Source organism: Haemorhous mexicanus, chromosome 8 (assembly GCF_027477595.1).
Source record: "Haemorhous mexicanus isolate bHaeMex1 chromosome 8, bHaeMex1.pri, whole genome shotgun sequence".
In the NCBI taxonomy this organism is placed as follows: domain Eukaryota; kingdom Metazoa; phylum Chordata; class Aves; order Passeriformes; family Fringillidae; genus Haemorhous; species Haemorhous mexicanus.
In genome coordinates, this window is record NC_082348.1 from 20,545,555 (window position 1) to 20,572,016 (window position 26,462).

General features: G+C 39.8%; 1 protein-coding gene and 1 long non-coding RNA gene across 10 annotated transcripts in view; one reads left to right on the forward strand and one right to left on the reverse strand.

Moving 5' to 3' along the window:
* RAPGEF4 (Rap guanine nucleotide exchange factor 4) overlaps positions 1-26,462 on the forward strand; it is a 143,247-nt gene that overhangs the window by 110,851 nt on the left and 5,934 nt on the right. For 4 of the 5 annotated variants that reach the window (XM_059853117.1, XM_059853119.1, XM_059853121.1 and 1 more), the window contains 12 exons: positions 1,591-1,741; positions 2,951-3,039; positions 3,461-3,491; positions 3,728-3,806; positions 4,959-5,105; positions 6,267-6,364; positions 9,234-9,359; positions 9,778-9,956; positions 16,043-16,133; positions 18,332-18,382; positions 19,018-19,105; positions 19,436-19,500. In XM_059853117.1, the coding sequence (XP_059709100.1) occupies positions 1,591-1,741; positions 2,951-3,039; positions 3,461-3,491; positions 3,728-3,806; positions 4,959-5,105; positions 6,267-6,364; positions 9,234-9,359; positions 9,778-9,956; positions 16,043-16,133; positions 18,332-18,382; positions 19,018-19,105; positions 19,436-19,500 (1,195 nt within the window). The remainder of the gene's footprint in view (positions 1-1,590; positions 1,742-2,950; positions 3,040-3,460; positions 3,492-3,727; positions 3,807-4,958; positions 5,106-6,266; positions 6,365-9,233; positions 9,360-9,777; positions 9,957-16,042; positions 16,134-18,331; positions 18,383-19,017; positions 19,106-19,435; positions 19,501-26,462) is intronic. The other variant, XM_059853118.1, reaches the window with a different exon arrangement.
* The window catches only part of LOC132330580 (uncharacterized), a 32,776-nt gene continuing 14,173 nt past the window's right edge, over positions 7,860-26,462 (reverse strand). For 2 of the 5 annotated variants that reach the window (XR_009487348.1, XR_009487347.1), the window contains 2 exons: positions 26,141-26,271; positions 25,320-25,561 (listed from right to left, as the gene is read on the reverse strand). This is a non-coding gene — a long non-coding RNA (uncharacterized LOC132330580). Of the gene's footprint in view, positions 12,067-16,511; positions 22,996-25,319; positions 25,562-26,140; positions 26,272-26,462 lie in introns of those variants that run through there. The other 3 variants (XR_009487351.1, XR_009487349.1, XR_009487350.1) reach the window with 3 other exon arrangements.

A 26,462-nucleotide genomic window follows, 5' to 3' on the forward strand; every position in this document is an offset into this window, starting at 1 on the left:
TAAGAAACTAAAAACACATTAAATAATTATAGTGTTTGAAAGGTAAATATGACATGAGAAAAATGACTCCATAGAATATTAAACTTGCTCCCCAAGATACTGGAGCACATAACTTAGAATGAATTACTTACTTCTTATGACCTTCTGACTTACTTTCTGCCTTAATTGTACTGTCATGTTTAGTTCTCTACTAATTTTAAACCATTCCAAATGAAATTAAAATGCAGATTTCTGAAAGTTTGTTAGTCAAATGAGTGCCCCAGGGGCTTTGGGCCACAGGATCATTTCAAAGTGTCATTTAATGGGTACTTTTCCCCATTGCATTTTATTCATAGTATTGTTAGAGATTTTTTTCTAAATTAGAAGCTTAGAATAAATACTTTATATCATTTTTATTTTCTAATTAGTATTTTAAAATATTTTGGTACAGCAACTGAAAATGCATCTTGAAAGGATGCAAGAATGCTGGACACAGCTGTGAGGGAGAGTGTCAGTATTTTAATGTTACATGCTACTGTGTAATTGGGAATAGTATTACTCATGGCAGTCCAGAATCAGAATTAACTGAGTAACTGGGAAGCAAAGTTGAAGATGTAACTGGACTCAATCAGTGCTCACTTTCCAGTCAGCTCTCAGGTTTTTTTTGAACATTTGAAATACATATTGTTAACCTTTTTTCAGTGAGAAATAGACAAAAAAATTGTCATATCCTGTTTCTTTTGGAGATTTTCACACAGGTTAAAGGCTCAAATTATCTCAATTTATTACCCATTGTGCCTTTACTTCTTTTCTTGTTTTTTTTCCTTTCACTAAATGTTACTTTTGGCCTTTTAGTTATTTGTATATTTTTGTAATGCTGACACTTGGTCTTTTAAAAAGGTCAGTTAAATGTTTCCCATTTTTTCTTATTGTTCAATGAAATGTTTCCCATTTTTTCTTATTGTTCATCACAAAATAGCTTTCACAAAGTATTTTGTACGAAATACACTTTATTTGACATAGTGAAAATGTCTGATTTCCTCATGACAATGAGGTTATTACAAATTTTATTATTTTACCCTGTGTTTCTATAGTCAGTTTAGGCTGTAAATGTCAAAGTCCCCTCCCTTAATGGGACTGAGGTTCATTTTGAGTTACAATAACTTGTAAAAACAAAAGGAATAACACTGGTGGTTCATTCCGGTAGTCTTCCTCACAAACAGAAAATTGGAATTGTTAATAAACACAAAGTGACATTTTTCTTTTTCTTCAACTGTTTTGAAAGAGGAACAAGGAGAAATATCCTTCAGTCTCCATGGTTAATCCTCCTTGTGGTTCCAGGTTTCATTTCTTTTCTGTTCTCCTACATCTCTGTGGTGAAGCTGTGATCCTTCCTGTGCTCTTCAGAAAATTCATTTTCATTTTACTTTTTTTGTATGAACATGAAAAGTTTGCAAATTGTTATGCTAGTGGATGTCAGAATTTAGAAGTGTATATTGGAAACTTATGTTTGAGCACCCCAAAAATGGTTTGTTGGAAGTCAGTTGCTCGTTAATTCATACTGGGTTTAATATTTTCAATCACTGAATGTTTTCCTTGACACTGGGGCACCTATCATGCCCAGCCTTCTCAGGGGACAGAGCAGGAGAAAATGGATTATGCCCTCAACAATAAAAGGCGAGTCGTTCGACTGGTTCTGCAGTGGGCAGCTTTATATGGAGATTTACTGCAAGAAGATGAAGCAGCAATGGCCTTTTTGGAGGTATAAAGGAATCATTGTATCCCTGAAGTGAAAGAGATCATTTCAAAGGGCAAAGTTCATTTCAGTTTATGATCAGGTTTGGCTGCAGACAGTAAAGGCACCACAACAGTGTTTGAACAGTGTTTGAGGTCCAGCCTCTGCACCTCTGAAAAGAGTCTTGCAGATCCCTTTCAGAGCAGTGTATGGGTAGTTTGTGCTATAGCAGTAGCTGAATTTGCTTTTTCTAGTATTTTCTTCTGAATGGTTCAGGGGCCCTAGAGATTGAACTGGAGGGCTGTTTATGCCTGCCTGAGGTGTGCCAGGGGGGAGCTGGAGGGCTGCCACTCTACAGAACCAGAAGTCCTTTTCATTTGAATGAAAGCTGTACTGCAGCTGTTGGAACTTGTAATCTTTGTCTTCAGAACCCGTGTAAATTCTTTGTGGTAGCTGCCATATCCCTGGATTTCTAAGATAAGAATGCACTGCCAATGTCATGCTAAATGATTGGGATTGCCATTCTTATTTTATATGGTGTTTATGGAACAGAATCCCGTCTGTTACTGGTTGAATGAAAGTTCTTGTCCTAAAGAGCTTGAAACTGAATCTAAGATTTAGCAGAGGGGAATAGAGAGGGGCTTTAAGAGTGGTAGACACCCCATAAACCCACATGGGAAAGCTTTTCAAGCTTTGGAGATGACATAGACTTCCATTAGTCCAGAAGTTAAAGAACAATCACTAGCTGCAAGCACAGAGATCCTTGTTGGGGACGGTTTTTTGTAGCTGTAACAGGAAGAGGTTTGAGGAGGGTTTAGAAGTGGTAATACTGTAATGGATTCGAGTAGCTGAGAGTCAGTGACTCAGGAGCAAATCAAGCACTAAAGAATACAACAGCAATGAATAAAAAAACCTATTATGCTGGATTATTTGTGGATTTTTTAGTCTTTATCCTTGACACTGTGAAAGTGCAGGTTTTACACAAGCAGCCGGTGGTTACAGAGTGAGCTCAGGAGCCACATCAGGCTTCCCTTCTGCATGTGTAACTCTTGCTTTAAATCAGCTGGAGATAAACAAGTAGAAGTAATAGAGGGTTGGGCCCAGCATGTGTTCCTCTATGCAGATTATCACTCTTTATAATCATTAAGCTATCAGATGTCATCTCATAATCCTCTCTCCTGAGTACTGCTCATTTACCCCTGTCGTTATTTAAAGACTATTCTGTATCATTTACAGGAATTTTATGTATCTGTATCAGATGATACCAGAATGATTGCAGCACTAAAGGAGCAACTTCCAGAGCTAGAGAAAATTGTAAAGCAAATGTAAGCATAGTTTTTGCTTCTTTCCTTCCCCTGCCCTTTTTCTCAGTAAATTGATGAAGAAAATTTATTGGTTATATATATTAAAAAGCCATTTTGTGAATGATAGTTATACAAAATTGAAAGTTTGCATGCAGGTTTATTTCAATTAATGTCTATGGCCCTCTTTTCCACATCATTCTTGCAAACACCATAGCCTTACTGAGAGATTGACAGAAGCTTATTTCATGCTTACATGAACTTTGTATAGTATTTTTTCTGCTTGGTCATAGATTAACTGTGGTATCATCTAGTCTTTTCATCTATAAATAAGATTATATTAATATGCTAGTTTGACAAGTGGTCCATGTTCTATAGGTGATATTGTACACAAAATCTCTCAGGCAACATTTCATTGTATATTCTATGCTTTATCTTTTTATAGTTCTGAAGAACCTAAAGCACCACAAAAGAAGGTAAGAAAATTTATTTGTTCATTTTCTCAAGTAAAATCTTAAGCAGAGCAAATTCATAAGCATCTTCTCTTAAGTAATCATGGATATATTAAAAAGGACATTGAGAGATAGCTTTTAACATTGTCAAATTTTGCATTGATACTCTTTTTCCTGCCATTGATAAGAGATGTATTGTAGTTCATGTGTACTACGTGTTTGTTCTTGCATTAATGTGAATCTCAATGATTCATTTTCAGCACAAAGTTCTCCTGCAGCTGTTCAACACAAGTGATGACAGAGCACAGAAACGCCAGCCTATCAGGGGCAGTGATGAAGGTGAGTTTCTTCTCTGCTAAGTTTTCTTGAGCCACTGACATCTATAAAAATTTTTCTGTCTCAAGAAAAGGTCTAAAAATAAATGAAAGTACCTATCTGGAATTTTGGAGCCTGGCCTGAAACAAACTCTTTGCTTTTGCTAGCTCACTATTCTCTGTTGTTGATTTGAGGTGCTCCTGATCTTTTCCCTTAGTTACTTGTGCTGTCAAACACTGCTTCCTCAGAGGAAGATGTAAAAACCTTTAAAATAAGGAATGAACAAAACAGGAAGAACCAAGAAGACACTGTACTGCAGGGAATGGCAGTGCAAGAAAGAGTGGAAGCTGAAGGTCATGTTTGAGCCTCTGTCTCCCCTGGGTAGTTTGAGCTAACATGTACAGCTGTTCTTTGCAAGGTAGGAGAGGAGCAGATAGTCATGCCATGGACCATGGATCTAGAATCCAAGGATCTAGGCACACAGCCTAAAAACCAAAATCTGCTGCTTTGCCCTATTGGTGTTGTTTGATTTTCTGAAGAGATTAATATAAATTACATCAGAATGTCATTTTCAGATTACTGATAAGGTACTCTTAATAGTTGTTTTGTGGAACTTCATCACCTAAACCAGCTGCTTCTTCAACATGTTTGATATTAAAGGATAGCTCTTGCTAATGAACAGCAGTAAAAAGAAGGTAACAGAATTCAAGGTCATGTGGCTGAGAAAGCTGGTGGCAGAAATCAGACCATCAGAAGAACCATGTTAAAGCTGGAACTAACTATATATGAACAGCAGACATCCTGCCAGTCATGCAGCTTTTGTGGTCCATAGTGGTGTTTCTAGGCCTACAAAGGGGGAAACAGTTCCTGCTGCCAGGGAATTACTACCTCCTGTGTCTCTCCAGGCAGGCAGTAACTGCTCAGTTCATATGGCTGCACCTTTCTCATTCATAGGATAGGCACTGTCCTGAACACTGAAAATCCAAAATCCAAAACTCTGGGAAATCAGAGATTTCTGTACCAGAAATTGTAGAGCATCTGAGGAATGAGGAGCTATGTAGTGATTTATTGTTTCTTTGTTTTGTGAGGCTTGGTTACTGAAGTGAAAGTAATTTGTATGGTAAATGAGTGCTTTTTACACGTGGAATAAACTGTGCAATGTTTTTTTTTCTTTAGTTCTGTTTAAGGTGTACTGCATAGACCAAACCTACACCACTATCCGTGTGCCAGTGTCTTCTTCTGTGAAGGAAGTGATCAGTGCAGTAGCAGACAAGCTGGGCTCTGGAGAAGGCCTCATCATAGTAAAGATGAGTTCAGGAGGAGGTACTGTTCTTGCATCATCTTAAACACTCCTCAGTTATGGTGAAGCAGAATTTTGGTGGGATTGGAAGACCAGTTCAGTCAAGGTTTTATACCCACGTGCCTGTTCAGCTCTCATACAAGTCCTAATGAGAGGCACGTCCTTCCTCTACTGCAGGCACAGACTGCAGCTCACATGGGAGACAGGACCAGTGGAGAATCTTGTGTATCTGCATGTTACAGAGCACAGCTACCCCGATTTTCCTTCACTCTTAGACTTGTTAGAGGTTTTTAACAACAGAAATAGGAGTCAAGCCTAGATAAATTCATGCTAGACTCAGGAATCAGTAATGTCAGAAAACACTTCAGTGCCAATATTCTGGCAGTGGTCACTACCATTTTGGGTGCTCTGCCCATGCAAACCATTGAAGAGCTACTTAGTGCCAAGCACACAGACTTAGTGTTTGCAGAGGCTCAGGGATCAGGCCCCCCTCTAGGCTGTGGAAATGTGAGAGTCACTAGCAGGTGAATTCTGCTGGAGAACTGGTGTTGCTCAAGTGCTTTGGTTGTGTGTGGAGACACACAGAGGTAATGAGAGCTGTGTTGGAAGGCATTTTTACAAACAGTGGAGCCTGCCAAAAATGGCTCACTTCCTGAGAACCGACACCAGGCAGCTTTGCTTTTTGGAGTTGAAGCAATTTTTTGTCAGATTTGCTGACCACCAACATCTGCTGGAAGAGACTGTTTTGTAAGTTACTTCATTATCTTTTCTTTACCTGTGATGTGATGCTCTTTTAGAAATGTTGTAATGCTCACCTCCTTGAGCAGTTACTGCCTTCTAGGGCAATTTCTTTTAAGAACAGTTCTCCGCATGCTTACAGCTCAGCAATAAATTAATGGACTCCCTAATTAGGCTTAATTTTTGCAGGTAGTTTCTAGTGATAGAAACAGCAGCCTTCTTGACCTGTCTGGGCAGTTTGGAACTGTGATTCTGGTTCTGTAGGAGACTGGTTTGGGCTGAGCTTACCACATTTCTTCAGTAAAGAGGATCTTGCTGTCTTCTATTCTGTATCCTGAATACTTGAGTTACTGGTCAAAATTTGTTCTCAGAAGTGTGATCTGTGCAGCTGGTAGATCAATCCTGCTGTAAATTGTAATAAATAATAATTTGTCTCATTTTTACAGAAAAGGTTGTGCTGAAGCCCCACGATGTTTCGGTGTTCACCACTCTGAGCGTTAATGGCCGGCTGTTTGCTTGCCCTCGGGATCAGTTCGATTCTTTGGTATGTATGTGTGCAGTGCTCAGGAACACCTGGCCCTTTTTGCATTTCCTCACTTCAGATAAAAACTAGTGGAAACATTCCCAATAAAAGGCTTGTCACACTGCAGTAGGATGAGCCCTGAAGATAAAACAAGCTGATGTTCTAATTCCCTAAAATAGACCAGAAATCCATCCATCTGATCCACATAACAGAACTTGATCCCAGTACTCTCTCTGTCACACTGAGCATTTAGGAAGAGCTGAGTATTGTTACCAAGACATGCAGTAATTCTTCATTACACAATTATCTCCTCAAAGTCATAGAGATATATTTTCTAAGATAAGTGTTATCAATTAAAGCATTCTGGAGATTTAATTCCAGCAGTAAATTCTTAATTTTGTTTTATTTCTCATCCTCACAAAATACTGTGTAAAAATCTGAGATAATTCTAAGTAGAATCACATAAAATATTCCTGGTAGAAAGTCTGTTTTTTTTCCTTAGGTAGAATTGCTCATAAGTACTTACAGTTTATACAGTCATTCTAGTGATCTCCATGGGGTCTGCTTTTATAGAGTTTGATTTGACTGTACTTTTTGTTCCTTTTATTTCATTAAAAACAAATGTCATTGCCAAGTCATGTCAGCATGAACTCTATTACTCCTAGCCTTGTTTCAGCCTCCTGTATGCTTTTAACAAGCCACTTAGTATGTATGCCTGATTTCTTTTATGGATATGGTAAAATCTATTCTTTGCTGCTGCTTTCAATTTAGTAACCAGGGAATGCACATCCAGCATATGTAGTTCCATGCAGAGATACCTCTTGTTCAGCTTATTAAATTCTGGTGTTCCCTTAAGGTTAATTAATCCTGCCAAGTAGATACCCTCATGGGGCATGCTACTGTAAAGCAGGGGTGTTGCATCAGTAAAACTGTGCTGGGTACTTATTTATGGCTCTGCATTGTCTATGTACACATAGCTTTCACAGCTGTCCTGCCTTTCTGTACCTTTTCCCTGTGCTATTTACCGTGCATCAAGTACTCAAAGTGCTGCAGGGAGCTCTAAGATACAGGGCTGCAATGTGCTACTTTTCATCAACTAGACTGAATTCAGTAAGAATTACAGAAGTACATTCAGCACCTTAAAATGGTCCTCAGCATTGCATAGCAAATTACAACCCCTTATCAGCTACATTTTTTCAAAGAGGTATGAACAAATCAAAAAATGTTACAGCCTTAGCTGCCTCCCAGTTTAATCATTTCAGATTCCAGTTTCTGGCTGCTTCCTGTTCATGAACATTTATCCACATTACATTTGGTAATTCCCGTGTGAAAATTGTTCTGGGTAGATGAATTTTCAAATATGCCATGAGTTTGCATCTAAGTGCTTCTTTCCTAGCCTTGGAAAATATGTGTTTGTTATGGTAACAGCTATGTTGTGTTCATCTCCAGACGGGGGAAAAAAGACATCTTTCAATCTGTAGGCAGTTCTCTTTCCATAGATTTCCACAAGTTAGAATTTTCTACACAAAGCTACCGTACTTTTATTTCATATGTTGTCATAAACTAAAGAAACTTTGTGTTTGTGCAAATCCCAATTCAAAGCAATCTGCAGGTTTTTGTAATATTAATGGCTGCTCTGGATTTTTTAGAGAATACTTTTCTACTATTTTTTTAAATTATAGATGAAGTTTTTAAGGTGATAATGTTTGTGATTTAGTTAAGTTTTTTTTAGTTAGTTTGTATGATGATGATAATTAAAAGGAAAGTTTTCCCTAGAGTACAAAGCAAGAATTCATACAACAGTAAAACCCCTACACACTATGTGCCACTGAGAAAGTGTTTTGATGCATTAATCCAGTCAGACTTATTTCTCTTGCTAGTATATTACTCTTATATAAAATAGGATTCATTTAGTAGGCTCATTTCTTATATTGCAGCATCTAAATATGGTCTGTCAGTCTGGCAGACTCCACTGAGTTTGTGCTGGGAAAGCAGCCTGTTGACAATTCCGTGCTCCATCATTCCGCGTTTAACAAAGGCGGTGAGCTCAGAGTTGGGAAGCTCGTGTGTGAGCTCTGCCGCCCTCTCCTGGGAGCTGCACCGGTGACCTGCGCGTTCACGGCGCCTCTGCGGCTGTTTCACCCTCCAGTTTGCCGGGGGGTTGCTGGGCAGTATCTTAGCAGCGCTGGTTCAAACACTTCACCCTGATAGGTACAACAGACCACTTCACATCTGACTTGATCTCAAGCCGTGTTTTAAATCTCTCTTTAATACTTCACCTGTGTGCAGAATCATAGATCACGTCTCATTTATTGGGTGGCATGGAAATGCCTTTCAGAAATGGTTTGTACTTGGTTCTTTCTCATAAGACTGTGTTTCATTTTAAACAGCCTAGCCAGGAATTTGCAATCACAAATTGTGCATCAAATTTGTGTACTGTCAGAGAACGTACGAGGTTTATTTTATAAGTGATCAGAGGATCCTGCAATCACTGCAGATTTCGGAAGCATTCTAGATGTAGCAATTCTCATCATTAGAATCAGGAATATGTAAAAGTATTTGGCTTGTCCTTGGTGGCCTAGTTATTTGTGTATGTGAAAAAGGAAACATAAAAGTTTTTTGGAAAGACCTATGCTCCTAAACAAACACACATGCTTTAGTTAGCACAACATGTATTATAGATTCAAATTTTAGAACAATGTTAAAAATAACACACTGAGAACAGTCTAATTTATTTTCTTATAGTGTCTCTGAAGAGCTTTCAGAATTTTCCTGAATATCCTGTGCATACTGGATACTGGTTTTACTCATTACCCCAATACCTGTGTTTAAAAGCAAATTTCAGTTTTACTACAATTTCAGTTATTTTCAAATATTTTCTTGTTTGTAGGCACCATTGCCAGAACAAGAAGGACCATCTACTGGTACAGTAGGAACATTTGAACTGATGAGTTCCAAAGACTTAGCACATCAGATGACAATTTACGACTGGGAGCTTTTCAATTGTGTGCATGAGGTATGAGGATCTATATATTCAGCAGGTTAGAATCTATTAAAAAGTGTTTAACTGTACATTGTAGCTTTGTGCATTATTTCCAAAACCACCTCTAAGCTTGATTTTCAAAAATTCTACAATAAAGCCACCTACAAGTTTTGAAAGTTAGGCTTCCTCTGGACATGTGCTGCTTGTTGAATTACTTTTGTTTGTTTTGTGGTATTAAGCTGTTTATATATAATCTGTAGTGGCACTTTTACTATGCCTCAGCTATTGTATACTGGATTTGTAACCTGAGTCTTTGTCATCTGTGCAGCTATAAATGTAAACTAAACTGCAGAGCAAATTTCAGGCTAGATACTTACCTGGTCAGTCTTAGTCTCTTTCCTTGAAGAAATGCAACTTCAAAAAGAATTCCAAACTGTTTTCTCTTTCCTAGCTGGAATTGATCTATCACACTTTTGGAAGGCACAATTTTAAAAAGACCACAGCAAACCTGGACTTGTTTTTAAGAAGATTCAATGAAATTCAGTTCTGGGTGGTCACCGAGATTTGTCTTTGCTCTCAACTCAGCAAGCGTGTTCAGCTGTTAAAGAAATACATTAAGATAGCAGCCCAGTAAGTATGCAATCATGTGGGAGCTGGAGGTTCAGTATAGTCAGTGTGGTTTTGTTTTCTCTTTTCAGACAGCCACACAGAGTAGAGGTTAAAACACTCTGTATTTGGTCATTCTGTCTGTTTTCTTATAGGGCTCTATAGAACCTTGTTAATACATTTTCTTCTTTCTTGTGCTACTCTCCATTGCTCCTTGATCTGTGATCTCTTAGGGCCATGTTTACAAATCAAATTTGTGAGAAAATATATTTCAGTTCATTAGGAGAATCCTTCATTTACCCTCCTGTACATTAGCAAATATTAGTATGTGAATTAGTAAATATTTAAAAAATTGAACCTAATTTTCCTGAGAACAGTAATGTTTCTGGTTCTGCTCAGGAGAACCGTTCTCAGAATTGCCCTGAGGGGGAAAACCAAGAGGGGAGAGTAAAGAGATGTAGCATGAAAATGATGACACTTGTGTTACTTTCATTCTGTTTGGGATTTGCAGCAAGTTTGCTGATGATACAAAGTGTAGGGTCCTGCATCTGGGGAAGAGTAACCCAAGAAGCAGCATGGGCTGGGGGCTGACCTACTAAGGAGTAGCTCTGCAGAGAGGGACTTGAACTGTTGGTAGATGACAAGGTGACCATGAACCAGCAGTGGGCCTGGGGGCCAGGAGGGCCAGGGGGATCTTGGGTGTGTGGGGAAGAGTGTGGCCAGCTAGTCAAGGGAGGTGTTCCTCCCCCTCTATTCAGCTCTGGTGAAGCCACATCTGAAATGCTGTGCCCAGTTCTGGACTCCTCAGCACAAGAGAGACAAGGAGCTACTGGAGAGGGTCCAGTGGAGGCCACAGAGATGATATGGGGTCTGGAGCATCTCTCCTGGGAGGGGAGCCCACAAGAGCAGGGCCTGTTTAGTCTAGAGAAAAGCAGACTGAGAGGAGATCTCATCCATACGTTCAAAAATCTTGAAGGGTGGTGCCAAGAGAACAGTTCCAGGCCCTTTTCAGTGGTGCCCAGTGACAGGATGAGGAGCAAGGGCCTTAAACTAAAACACAAGGACTTTCACCTCAGCATGAGGAATAACTTCTTGTTGAGGGTGGCAGAGCACTGGAACAGGCTGCCCAGGGAGTTTGTGGAGTCTCCCTGTCCACAGAGATGTTCAAAACCCAGCTGGACACATTCCTGTGTCACCTGGTCTGGGTGACCCTGCCTTGGCAGGGGGGTAGGACTGGATGATCTCCAGAGATCCCCTCCAACCCTAACGATTCTGTGATTCTGTGATTTTTTTCTAATACTTTTAAAATGCAAAATATGAATGTCCTCTCTTGTTACTAACTGCTGGGTCTGAGGTTGGATAGCAGGCATTCTTTCTGTTTTCCTATATTGCAATCCAAATTTAAACTGTTTGGAACCTTCATGTCAGCCTTGACTCCCTAAAGTCAAGAGCAGAGCAGTGACTGACTTCAGAGGGAGCAGGGGCATATCCATGCCCTGCATACGTATAGATTTTTATTATTGTTACACTCTCCCTCCCTTTCCAGCTCATGGTGTAGTTATTGATGTCTGAAAAAGTTTGCTGAGGTTTGTAGTGTTTGTCTACAGCTCTGGGCATTGTAGCTAGAAGCCTTTAGTAGCTAGAAGCCTCTAGTTCCACCAACAGAAATGTTGTTGCAATCAAACCAAGATTTTAAATTTTTTGCATCATTACACAGAGTTGTGTAAAGGAAGAGTTTACTATTGCTGCAGTGATGCTCCTCCCAGTTAGTAATTGCACATAGCTGAAGTCTGTGTTCACATCAAATCTGGGGATCAGAGTGGCTCCTTCCTCCAGGACACCCTGCTCTGCAAGTACCAGCTTCCTTCTGGGATCTACTTTGGGCCCTGCAGTTGGATTATGGTTGGTCCAAGCTGAAGAATTTAAAAATCTGGTGGTGGGCATGCAGGATCAGTTTTATATTTAGAGCAGAGGACAGAATTTACCTCTTTAGTTTCTAAAAATACACACACTGCATATTCCATTATCTCACTGCACAGCCTAGGAGGGGGAAGCAGCTGCCGGCCTGGCGGGCTGTGCCCAGGAGAGGGCAGTGGCACCCACACAGACGTCGGGATCTTTCCTAATCTCAGGCCTGAAATGAGAAAATGTTGAAATGTGGTCATTAAGATACAATAGTAATTTCCATAAACACTTGAAATCAAGTATCCTAGAAATTACAGTTAAATATCTCCTTAATAAACTACCCTAGCCTGCGAGTTCCTCCGAGTCATGGGTTTAATCTTGTGCTATTTACAACAGCCTGACAACCTCCTGTTTACTTCCATGTTTCTGGTATCACTACAATGCTAAAAATAAATAGCTAAAAGCAGTCTGCTCTGCTGGGTCCTCTTTGTCTCCTAAAAGCAGAGAAATCCGAAGCACAAGATTTTCCTCTGTACAAACCAAGAGGGCAGGTTTAATTCCAGGCGCTGGAAAGGCGCTGGGAAGTTTTGCCAGGCTGCTGCCCTCTGTGCAGTGCTGCCATGGTAACAGCTGCTACACATGCACTAAAACAAACACAAAGTGCACCGAAGTTAGAGAGGAGAAAAAGCCCAGACCTTGAAGCAATATCTTTGAGGAAGTTTTGCCTGTGAAGATCCTTGAGACCTAATGAGAACTTTACCCTACCTAGAAGTACTAGACTCATTAGAAAAGTGTTCAGGGAGAACAGCTCAGTGCTGCACTATTAATCTTAGGCATGACTGGTGGTAACGAGATGCCTTGCACGTACTCATTTTCAAAGATAACTGCTACTGAGAAGCTTTTTTCAGTTCTGTGGCTTGAGGTGCAGATATCATTGCAGAAGGCACATCATTTTGTGTCTGCCACCCCATGCCCCCTTGATGTGTGCTCCCAGTCTGTGCAGGCAAGCACAAGGCCAAGTGCTGGCTCCAAGTGCTGTGCACATGTGCTTTCAGTTCCAGGAGCCAGTGTCGCTTTAGCATCTGCTGGAAAAGGATGTAGAGGTTACCAGGTTCATCTCTTTTCTCCAGCTATTGTAGGAATAAACTTTCAAACAAAGGGGAGAAGTGAACTATATTTCCAACAGTGAGTTCTTCCCATATTAATTGTATAAGAAAGTCCTTCTGGGATATGCTTGCACATACTCTTATGGATATCTGCAAATGAAGTTTGTATGTCTTTCCTCTTTGCAGATATATCCACAGGCTTTTTAGTAACCTTCTTGTGTATCAGTGTACTCAGACACTTTCATTCCATTTTTGAAGATCATTCTTTCTGTACATGTGCATATGTTATAAGCCCAAGGAGCCTGTGAGAAATCTCTGAAATGTGTGTTTATAGAGAAAATGGCAAGATGAATATGCTTGTGTAACTAGGAAGAGACTTTTACCATATACACATTTGTTTTGGAGACCAGAGAGTGTATGTGTGTGTTGCTATTCATCCTAACAAGAAGATTTTTCTGGTACAGTCCATTCTGTGAAGCAGAGGGACCTCTGCTCTGAGGTGGTGCTTTGGGGTGCTTTAGAGAATCCACTTTTTGACATTTTACGTGGAGTTTATATGCAGTAGAGCAATGTAGCATTGTTTCTAGTGCCTTACAGGGATCCTTTATCTGGAACTGAGCTATTTATAGTAGTCCCTGTAGAATTTACTGAATATCTGAGGTAGAACATCATGTGTCTATATGGATTTTAACTGGGACTTAGTCAAATTGTATTCCTTAACAGGGTATTTGGCAAAACATTTCCTTTTTAATAGGAAGATAGATTCAAATTAAATATTGCAAATACAGTTGCAGCTGCCTACTTTGTTTGAGCACTAGTGCTGTGTGTTACTAATTATTTTACCCTGCCATAATTTATTCCTAATCCTGTCATGGGCTGTGGACAGCTATCTCTATGGATTTACTTGTGCCTAGGGAAGAGGTTATCACTGACAACCTATCCTGTCTGCTTTTCATCTTTATCTCCCCTCCGATCCACTAATGAGGCACCCCCTGACCTGGACTAGTAGATAAAGTTGGTGTAGCTTTAGCATTTCAGTTTATCCATTCTACCCTTGCTCACTGTTGCTAATCTGATGTGGGAGAATTTGTATGAGCAGCTCTGCCAGAAGATCTGAGAGGGCATCAATCTCCCAACAGATAAACCAGCATAGGGGAGAGATCATTCATTCACATGCTCAATGTTCACACGGTGCAGACACAAGTGAGGCCAAGATCTCAAGGACTCACTCAAAACATCCAAATCTGGTAAAATGGAGGTACAGAAATAATAGAATGGTGTGGATGATAGATGATGGAGAATAGGGTGATGTGGCAATTATGAAGTCAGTAGGATGAGATGATTGTACTAATTTTGTCTGAAGCTAAGGATACCTCAGAGGAGCTAAGAGCTTCAATGATGAATTAAAAATAGAAGAATTATAGATTGAATCTTGTTAAAGTTTTCTTGGTAAATCACAGAATCAGAATAGTTTGGGTTGGAAAGGACTATAAAGATCATTGAGTTCCAACCCCCTTGCCATGGGCAGGAACACCTTCCACTAGACCAGATTGCTTAAAGCCCCATCCAACCTGGTCTTGATCCCTTCTAGGAATGGGGCAGCCACAACTTCTCTGGGCAGGCTGTTCAGTGTCTCACCACATCAGTGCCACTCACTCCAGCAGATCCATGTCCTTCATCTGTTGGAGTCCCAGAGCTGGACACAGCTCTGCAGGTAGGGCCTCACAAGAACAGTAGGGGAGAGCCACCTCCCTTGGCCTGCTGGCCATGGTGCTTTTGCTGCAGCCCAGGACATTGCTGGCTTTTGAGGTTGCAAGCACATTTTATCAGCTCATGTAAGATTCTTGTCCACCAGCACCCCCAAGTACTTCTCCCCAGGGCTGCTCTCAACCCATTCTTCACCCAGCCTGTGTTTGTGCTTGGGATTGCCCCAATTTAGGTACAGGACCTTGCACTTGGCCTTGTTGAATTTCATGAGGTTCACACAGTCCCACCTCTCAAGCCTGTCAAAGTCTCTCCAGATGGCATCCCTTCTGTCCAGTGTGTCAGCTTTACCACACAGCTTGGTGTTATCAGCAAACCTGCTGAGGGTGCACTTGATGCCACTGTCCATGTCACTGACAGAGATGTTAAGCCCCAACAGTCTCAATACCAACCTCTAAGGAAAGCCACTCACAGCTGAAGAAACAGAGACTGAGGTGCTGAAATTGAATGTTGGCGCATCAATTGAGAAAAATAAGAGATTATTTGCAAAAACCCAATGACATGCAGTTTTGTGAGTTTTTTTTCTGATAGGCTTTGTCCTATCTCTTCCCTTCCTATTGAGTCAGTGAGCCACTGATGCAGACCCAGCTGAGCAGTTGAGTTGGCCATCTGCTTCTTCATATGACATGTTGGATCTTCCACAGCACTCAATTACATGTTCCTGTTTTTCCTGACTGATAGCAAAATCCTTCTTTGCATTAGAGATGGAATGTGACCTGAAGCTCCTTTTGCCCAGGACCTCTTTAATGAAACTGGTAACAAATGGCTGCTCTTTTCCTGAAACATACTAGAAGTCCCAGAATCTATAATAGAAATCCTATACTGTAGGAGAGGTCATTGGCATGGGGCATCTCTAGGCAGCTGCTCTTCTCCCTTTCAAAAGACTCAGTGGCCCTGTAAACTGCAATGAAAATTGCCTAAGGAGAGCTTCAAGTATTCATTAGCTGATCAGGAGCTGTCAGCAAGTTCTGCAGCAAATGAAGAAATGTGTAAACAGTTGTTTACACTGTTCTGGTATCCCTTGGGATTGAATTGAGCCCAGTTTCAGGACTGTTTCTGGGTGGAGAATTGCTTCAAAGACTAGATGTCCTTGCAGAAGCTGGCACCCAGTGAAGCAGAAGAAGGAAGGTCATTTTAGGAGGGACAGGAGAGAAGTCTCCAGAGTGTGGTGACGTGCTAGCACATTGGTGAAGAGGTGTCTGCAGGCATGCTGGCCAGGCCTGCCTAAATTCAGTCACTTCTAAGCTAGATGCCTGGGTTCATTTCTCTTAAGGCTGTCGTAAGTACTGCTCCGACTGATATATACAACTTAAAACCTGACCCTTTGTGTTTCAGCTGTAAAGAATACAAAAATCTGAATTCCTTTTTCGCTATTATTATGGGACTGAGTAACGTTGCTGTGAGCCGTCTCTCATTGACCTGGGAGGTAAGTCTTTGCTAAAATCCTATTCCAGGAAGCTTGAGGGGGACTTGTGCTTGTAGTTAGCAAAAACGCGAATCGGGCCTTTATTATTGATAAAGCTAGATCTACTAATTCAGCTTCTGACCATAAGCCTTAGCTAAGGCTGACAGTATTTATTAGTAAGGCAGTATAGTACACCCATGGTCGTGCTGAATACTCACAGGAGTTAACAAGAGTGACAACAGCGGCTCCTGTTGCTGAGCTAAACTGCCCAACACGATGAGCAAGCTAGCCAGCTAACCTCTTAGTTCAGCCCATCCTCTGTGTGCCTTCACTTTACTGGTGGTTCAGTGATATCACTCCACTGATAATCCTATTAAATTCATCCTCTGTTTATACATATTATTTTCTGATCTTCACAGGGACTCCGTTGCCCTGTTAAAATGTGGGTTTGTCCTAAGCAGTTCTGGTTTTCTCTCTGACATGCATTTCCACGCTTACTGGCAGTTTGGTCTTCATTCTCAGAGCTTCCACCTTTTTCTGTGGCTTTGCTCTTTTGTATGAGGGTATAAAAAGGGTGCAGTGTCCAGCACAGTGTAATCACTGAGAACATACTGGTTATCAAAAGCAGTACAGATTTAAATGTGCATGCATTTTGTTCATCAGAAATTCAAAATAATTAGCATGACTGAGGTTATTGATGCCACTGAGAGCAAAATTTGAACACCTTTAAAAATGTGCTCTTACACAGGAGATAAGACTAACATGTCTGAGAGTACACCAGTCCCGTTTTCAAAAGTACATATATCATATCAAATCAGTGCTACAGGAAAAGATTTTTCAGTTTCTCAAAATAATGACCCTTTATTTGTGGCTACAGAGAGGAGTTGGGAGAGCTGACACAGTACAGGACTAGAGAAGAAGGAATTGAATGCATACACTACATACAGCAATCTGAAATTGGCACCAGGTCTGAGCTGGTGGGGGGACACAGGTCATTTGTACATGTGGAGGATTAACTTGAGATCATGGACATGTTATCACACTGGTTCTGTAGAGCAGCTGCTTTAACAAGAGAATTTCTGCAATTTGATTTTTAGCCAGACATATACAGAAAATACTTAAAGACAAACAGACCTGTTTTTTTTCTATATTATCATGCATTTACATTAGTTGCATGCAGAAATTAGATATTTGCAGGTGCAAATGTCCAATTATACCACTTACTTCACAAATACCTAATCTGCATGCATATGCAAACTAGGCACACAGTTGTTGACACACATCATTAAAAATTAGGCCCTTGCTGTGGCACAGTGTAAATAGCTTGCTAGGGTACACACTTCAAATGTAGGAAGTATTGCAAAAAATCATTTCTGCACTATCAAGTCTCTATTAATTTTTAATGTTATCCACTGCTAATAGCAGTCTGAAAAATTCAGCAAATACAGAGAAATTTCTTACTAAAAATAACTGACATGTTCTGATGGTACATAAAAAATTACAGTGATCTCTGAAACCAATTTATAACATATCTTATAGTCTTTAGACTATAGTCATGCTATGCATGAGGGAGAAAGAAAGTATTTAGTAAAGCCCATCTCATCTCAATCATTGCATGATCAACTGACCTTTATTTATTTGTGTAGGTATTGTGGACTGAAAAAATATTCATTAATTTGTACCCCAGAAAGTGATGGAGGACCTGAGCATGTCAAGAATTTTACTAATAAATGCATTAGCCTGAGCAAAAAAACCTCCTGGAAATGCCCAGACCTGAATATGAATGTTTGCAAGGGCAGTTCATCATAGGTATGAATAATTAAACTGATCTGCCCCTACGCAAGCTGGGTGTAAATTATATTTTCAGATAGGCTATAATCAGGGATGTCCTGAAAGCATCCACATGAATTTCCACTTACATTCTGAATTCAGTGATTGCTATGTGAGCCAAACAAAAATCTGAATCTAAACATCCCAAAGGACTAAATTCAAGTCAGGGTTTAAATCAGGATCCAGGTTTCATGGCTGGTCCCGTCTCTATTTTTAATCTGGTTGCTAGGAAACATGTTGTATTTTAGATTAGCACATTGTTAGAAATATCTGGCAAAAAAAGAGCACTTTCCTGACTTAGGGCGTTGTAGAAGGAACTAGCACTTACAGTAAAAATACCGCACCGATCGGATTTAATTAAGGTTTGCTATTTTTGTTTTTATTAACAGAAACTCCCAAGCAAGTTCAAGAAGATCTATGCAGAGTTTGAAAGCTTAATGGTGAATAGCAATAGATCCCTTATTCTATGCACAATCTGAGATAATTCAGTTTCTGATTTGAATTGCTTGATTCAGAACATTTTATATGTCCTTGTTTGACTTTAAGAAGTTTATGATCCCATTTTAGAGCTGCTAAAACAAGTCTGTATGACTAATAAATTATACTCTTAGGAACCTACTCTGAGAGAACTTATGTACCACTCAAAGTTAATCTGGGAACTCAGAAAGGCTTTATCACTTGTTTTCCAATAGTACATATGGGAAATTCTATTTTTCAACCTGGATTTTTCCAGGCAATACATTTTACTGCTACAACGTTTGAAAAACTGGATCTGCAGCTGTAAGGAGGGAGGAAAAAAATATGTGGTTTCTTTTATGAAAAATGTTTTTGTAATCATATCTAACCTAGCTATTTGGCATGAAAAAATGTTTGTGTTTAGTGGTTTATTCTCATTGTGTAACCAGTTGGGAGAATGAGAAAAGGTGTCTGAATTTGCAGATGCACTTTTAAAGTCACAGGAAAAAATAATGTTTTTAATAAATGCCGTGACATCTAAATTAATGCATGCAGTGTCTTGATACATATAATAATACTAATAATATTAGTAATTATTTGATTTCTCTTTTTTTGTAAGGACCCATCAAGAAACCATAGGGCCTACAGACTAACTGTAGCTAAATTGGACCCTCCAATAATTCCTTTCATGCCGCTGCTTATAAAAGGTAAGCTTGGATGTTACCAGAATTATTAACTTGAAAGCTATTTGTCAAATATCTGAAGGATAAGAGTAGCAGCAAGAAAAAGCAAAAATCAATCTCAGTGTGAGGTATGATCTTTTTCCATTATGAAAAGCACGATACAGAGACAAAACAAATTGCTTTTGTACATCTAAATATCATACCTCAATTTTATTAGTCTTAGAAATGCTGCAAATTAAAACCTAAATTTTTTACTTTACAGCTGCTACAATTTTTGTAAGGGTAGATAAAACATTCTATTTTCTATGGCCATGACTCAGAAATGAGCTTTTATTGTTTTTTATTTCTATACAGACATGACGTTTACTCATGAGGGAAACAAGACTTTCACTGACAATCTCGTAAACTTCGAAAAAATGGTAGGTTTGGCATATTTGAAAATGAACTTAAAAATACCTCCCTATTCACTTCTTCAAGAGTGAACTTCTCAACAGCGGCTGTCAGGGCTAGAGAGAATGAAGGCAGGACCAAGACCTGGCAAAACCAGCCTGCATTGTACACAGAACCTGGGGCCTCTGGTTTTCTGGAAAGCCTCACAGAGGTGGAGAATAAACTGCCCACTGAGCCATGCACAGCCAAATGTTTCATTGGAGAGGGAGCATCAGGGACAGGAAGCAGAGCTGTTAAAGACACTTTTTAACAGTTTGGGACCAACCTGTGATTTTAACTGCTGTTCCTTCAAACAGGTCTGAACTGCCTCAGGCTGGGATAGTTCTGCATTGCTCCTTGGAGAATGAAAAAAGCACTGAAACGAACTTGCACAACATATATTTCTTCTTTCCCTTCACAAATGAAAAGAGGTGTCTGTGGCTTGATTGCTTTCCTACTGGAAAGGAGAATCAATGATAAAAGGCTAGAGTATGCTCAAATTTGATATAAGTTCTGCACCAAAGCTGTAATAATTTGAAACACCATTGTCAAAAACTGCAGGCAGGCAACTTTCCATTGCAGAAGTCTCAACTGAAACTTGAGTTTCTCAGCAGTGAGAAGACATTTTCTTGGTTGCTAAGGTCATGTTCCTCATTAGTGTGATTAATGACACCTGTGTCTGAGAACCTGCATTAGCCAAACCCAGCTATGGCATCTGCATAGGAAAACCAAACCTGACTTATTGCTCTGGCAGTCAGTAGTAGAATCACAGAATCACTAAGGTTGGAAAAGATCTCCAAGATCCCTGAATCCAACTCTTAGCCCAGCACCACTGGGTTCCCCAGTAAACCTCATCCCTGAGTACCACATCCACATGCTCTTTGAACACTTCCAGGCATAGTGATTCCACCACTTTCCTGGGCATCTTATTCCAATGCCTGACCATCCTTAAAGTGAAGAAATTTTTTCTCACATCCAATCTAAACCTCCCCTGGCACAACTTGAGGCTGTTTCCTCTCAGCCATTCAGCAGCCATGCTAGAGCACATTTCCTCTGGCACCTACCTTGTTCTTAGTAGTACAGTAATCAGAACCACTCCATTCCACTGGAGTTACATAACTCCAGTTATTTCCACTGCACTGTGGAGGCGTTTGTCTGACCCTCTGAGCACTGATAACTGCAGAGGGGAAAAAAGGAGTACTTTAAGCTCTTTAAAAAACTTCACAGAAAACTGATCATCACTCTGAGTGAATTCTCTTAGATTTTAATCTGTAGCTCCAGGATAGCCTCTGTCCTTGGTTGAAAATACCCCTACACTATGATGAGACATTTTGTGAGTAAATGGCAGTGCTAATGCCTGAGTAAGGGCCTGACCTCACTTTGCAATAATGGCATTCTGTAATTGCATATGCAGACTGTGTTGCCATCTCCTTCTAAAGGCTTTGAGCCTTCTACCTGCAGAAAAGGACTTTTTTTCTGCACTGCCTGTTGTAATTAGGTATAGATATAGCAATATAGATAGTAAATACTTGGGGGGACACAATAGTGATCTCAGACAGGGTTGGAACACCTCCAAACCAGACTGGATGACAGCTGCATTGCTACAGACATGGTTCTGTGGCTGGCTCCAGCATCTCCACCTCACTTGGCCTGTTTACACCTCCTGAGCCAGAAGAGCCAGTACATCCACTGGCCTCAGAGCTCTCTGCTTCAAGCTCTTTATGCCTCATTTTGTGTGAGAGCCATTATAGGAGGGAGGAGCTCTCCTACAAGCCCTTCCCATAGACAGAAGTTAAACAAAGGCTTGTCATTTAAGAATAGTTCTGCACCACTCTGTACCACATTATGGCACTCCCAAGGCCAAGAGTGAATTTTATAGCAACTTAAACTGATCTATATCTAAGTTGCTGCAGGTCTGCCCTCTGTACCTTAGTCTGCTCATTGTCTTATCTTCAAAAGAATGTTACCCCCAGAAAAAGAGTTTACTAGTAGCTCCCAAAAGTTTTAAATAATATTTTACACTGCAAGAATGTAGTACCAGTAATCTGAGTTTTGATAATTTTCTTTAGGAGAGGAATGTGAAGATCAGTTCATGCATTTTTGATGCTGCACATTTTTTACAGAATCAATATTATGTCTCATGTTCCTCAGCTCACCAGAAAGGGAAACATTCTCCTTTTTTGTATTCTAAGCCTTTCTTCAGTTGGTATTCTACCTAAAAGCTCACTCTACTTTTTCTCCAGGCGTTACTGCAAGTATATCTTTCGTCTCTTTATTGTTCTTCACTAGCTCTTCTACATGCTTCTATGGTGCTTTTACTGCCTTTCTCAACCCATAGCTGTTCAGAGCAACCTGTATTCAAATTCCACCCACATAATTCCTTCAAATCCTACTGTGGACCTGGCAGTTTTTAGCTTTTTGCATGTGTCATCAGGTCAAGCAAAGAAGAAAAGCCTCCTGTTAAACCTCAGTTGCTGCCGCCTACTTGCGTTAAGCTTAAAACTGTCATATCCACACATAATTGCCAGATATTAAACTGTGAAGACAAGACCACTCAGCCAGATAACTCTCAGGTAAATTCTCCTCTCTTTAAAATAAGTATAAGCCCAAGGTGTTTTTGTGATGTTACTCTGCCATTTTCAGGAGAAAAGTAGGAACCAGATTTTTTCATAGGAATCATGTCCTGCCATTTGTTGCTTCTGTTTGTTCTGCTGCACAATGTTCTGTCATAAGCAGATGGAGGTTCCTTAGAGTATTGCTGGGAGCCATCGTACTGATGTTTCTGAAACATCTTGGTTCTTTGGAAGATTATTTTCTTTTATGTTTGCTGAAGTTTATGAATAAAAATATCTGGGTAGTTGCCACTGGTGGTGCAACTTGCCACTGAAGGAGGTGGGTCCCTCCGACTTCCATGTAAGCACAGTGATGAAACTGAGAACAGCCTCTGGCATCGTGTCTGCATTCTCACCACAGAGCCCTGATCCCGACAGCTGATGTGCTGCTGACAACTTTATTCCTGTAACTGGCAGCCAAAAGTAGAAGTTTGATCTAGTGGCATCTCTTCAGCTGAAACAGCTTCCTTTAAATCTTTCCTGTTTTGCAGTGTTTCTGTTATTATTTATATTAAATGATGCATCTTAAAACATGCAGAATCTGTCAGGCAGTGTCTGAGCCAGGAGCTCCCTGAGTGCCAGAAACAGCAAGGCCTGGTTTCCTAAACGTTTGTGTTTCATGGCTGCTTGGGCTCTGCTCGATCTCTCCTCGTGGCTGGGGCATGTGTTGTTTCTTCATGGCTGGGGAATTCTGTGTGAATAGGCTTTTGTCATAGCATAGGAACTTACACTACAGCCTTTTTCCTGAAGGAGACAGGAGGGCACTTACACAATCTTTCTCTTGTCCACAGCCATCTGTTTTCACAGAAAATTGGTAGGAGCTTTCTTGTGTTTGAAAACTCTGGGTTCTTTTTTCAAATTGAACAAAATTATCTAGAGAAGAAGGGAAAAACAGACAGATGGTGTTGAGCCACATTAGCCTAGTCTTTTTTAGCAACTGAAACTAACAAAGAAAAAGACAGAGTCAATTTTTTCCTGCCACGCTTTCCTATATATTGATCTTTTCAGTGGTGGAGTGACAGAACTGGGGTAAGGGGACATCACTCTGCAGAGCATTGCTGAGCTTTACCTGCTGCTGCCTTTGTGACTGCCTGCTCTTTCTTCCCCTTCTCCATCTCCTGATCCCCACAGATGCCTTATCTGGAGGAGGCTGTGAGGAGTGGGAGGACAGGGACACCTAGCCAGGGAAGAGAGTAACCACATGTGGCAAAGTCACAGCTATGGGTAAAGAGGGAAGTTTGTAAACAGACCCATTTGGTTTGTACAAGGTGTGGGTAAACAGTACTGAACATGTCAGAAATAGGTATGCTGTTAGTCTTTGTATTTGCACTGTTTGTGCTCTTTACTCATGCCATTGCATGAAGCCTTAAAATCCAGCCTGGAAAATGTTATTTATGCATTTGTCAATAAGTAGGCAAAATTACTAAATTACTGATCTTTGTAGTGTAAGTCTTTAGTAAAAGGCTTTGTCTTCAATAGCAAACAAGACATGGTTTAAGAGAAGTATTGAATGTCTTTTACTTATCTCACTGCAAGAAGCTGTTGGGGAGAGGTTGCAAGCTGTTTCCACCATGGTGTTGCTCAGATGTACATTCTAGTTTGGCATATATGACATGATACCAAACCACCTACATCCCTTCTCTCCTAGTGACTTGACAATACATGTTAGTTGTAAATGTGCCTTCAGAAGACTCATCTATGCAATAAGATGTATTTATTACAGAGGAGCAAAACTTTTAAAGCTTTTTAAATACTGTAGTTTTAGTTTGTAAGGTGGGGAAGATTTTGAGAGCTGCAAGTATGTGAAAGGTACAAAGATGGCAGAAGGCTGCAAACACAATTAGTTTGTGATCTAGAATGACCCTCTTCTCAGTTGAAGGCAAGCACCCAAATAGCACCAGTAGTAATAGTTCCTGTAAACTCTGTATGAGTTAGCAGGTACAGGATAACCTACAACCTGCAGCACATGGCAATATACACCATTTAAGTGACACTGCTTTTATAGCTAAATATTTAGAAAAAATTTACAAGTGCTTTCCTAGAATTGGGTCTTGGCAGGGAAAGAAGAGAGAGGAAAGTAAGGAAAGTACTGAGCATGACTCTCCTTAGGGACAGGTATTTCATACCCTTGACCTCTTCCTGATTTTTTTTTTCAAACCTCAGCTGCCTAATTGCACTCTGACTGCCAGTACAGAAATTTGCATTCATAGACAAAGGGAAGATGCAATTAATTGGAAACTTTATCAGTGCCATTTCTCAAATCATCAGAGAGCCTGAACAAAGATTACTTTCTGTGCCACCTTCTCCATATGACATTACCCAGCATTATCTCAGGAATAACACCTGTAGAGGGAGCAGAAGTCAGGAAAAAGCTCTGGAAGTGCTGACTTGCCATGGCAGCACAAGACAGTGCCATGGTGCTGACCACTGATGCTTCTTTTTGTCAAGCCTCTTCACCCTTCAGGTGATAAAAGAGGATTAGAGAATTTGTGCATATTTGTTTTCAGGTTTTGTGGAGATGAACAAAAGGGAATTCACACTCTTATCCATATGCAAAAAAAAAATGGGGCAAACATTCTTTAATTTTTGGAACATAAAGATTATGCAAAAAGTGTGTGACTAAAGCCCTGAGTAGTTTTCAATAGCATATATAAATATTTATAATATTTAGCAACCTAGGTTTGGAAAGGATTAGAAGATAATGTGCTGGCCTGCTGCCACAATTCCAGACTGTAAAACTTGAAAGGGTATTGTTGTGTATACACAGCATGCTGGTAGTAGCCATTATTTGTTATATTATGCAGTTGGTTCTATTTCAGAAAGATCCAAATTTAGGTTTGTATGGCTTTTTGATAGAGGTCTTGCTTAGCACTGCGAGTAAACAGAGGTTAATCTTTGCAGGCATGGACTAGAGGTAATCCTCTATTTGAAGAAAAAGGAGCAGGCAATTAAACTTCCATCTGAACATTTTTTCTGTCCATGTTTCTAGTTTTCTTGCATCAAAAGAAGACAATCTAACTTATCTATGAGATTTGGGAAGGGAAATTTCACTATGTTTCATAACCTGTTTTTCTGTTCACTTCGTCCCTTACAAAGAGGAACTGTTAGGAGCTTAGACATTTTAAGACAGTAGAGCAACACTTAGAAAAATAGTAGTGTGAAAAGAGCTCTTCAAAGATACACAATGCGTCAGAATCTCACATTGGCTTGTGATGCTGTCTTTGGGCCACATTTATTCAGACTTAACACTCACTTCCTCATTGGTTTGTATTTCATCATTGCCAGGATAATTCTGAATGCACAGATAGAATCACATCATCCTCAGGAAAAGGCAAAGGGACCCTTTAAATGAAGTCTTTCCACCAACTGAAGGAAGTCAGGCAGTTCAGCCTTTAACCAGAGGTCAGACAAGTCCGTTGCCACTTCCATTTTTCCTTGCCTAGAAGAGCCCATATAATGGCAAATTTGAAAATAGCAAAAACTTTTTTAAAAACCTTCACTACATACCCATAATTTTTCTTTCAGTACAGTACTGCATTACAGTACTTATTTTGGATGTTCTGCTTTTTTTGAGAACAAACTTCCATGAGAGAAAAAAGAGTAAAATTTTTCCAAAGAACACTTTTTTTGATAAATCTAAGTTTTCACATATGAAGCTAAATAATAATAACTCCAAAGATTATTACAAAATGAGGCTTCAAAACCTAAATACATAAGGATATGAAAATTTAGGGTGTGTATTAACAATCCATCTAGAAAGCACATCAAGCAAAACTAGCCATCTTCCTAAAAATGAAGTGTTCTTAGCAAAGCTTCCTTTGAAGCTAGACAGTCTTGAAACTTCATTGTGTTGGCTGGTGCAGTTCAGCTTTATGATCTCTCCTTGAAACAGTCATTGTAGATGAGTATATTTTGAACTGGTATAAATTAAAATAGCAGCATCACATAAGAGAGCCAAATATGAAGCCATAGAAATGTGAAACAGTCATGTTTATATGCTTGTGTTGTTTTGACTTACGTTTGATTGGGTTAGACTGGAAAACCAACACTGTTCCATGCAGTGTGTTCTGTCTCAGCCCAGTTACCTTGAGTATTTAAGAGGTTCCATTGAAGTCAGTGGAGTTTATTCACATGCTTAATGCTAATCACCTGTGAAAATGTTTGCAAGGTAAGTGCCTTAGAGAATCTGCATAATAATAATGGCTTGAAGAGGTATGAAAGTTACATTAGGATAAAATTTACACTTACTTGAATTATAGATGTGGATACATATAACTTTAGGAGCAACATAAGCAGATCCATTTCTGGATTCCCTAGATCTTTTGGGAAACTGTGTTTTA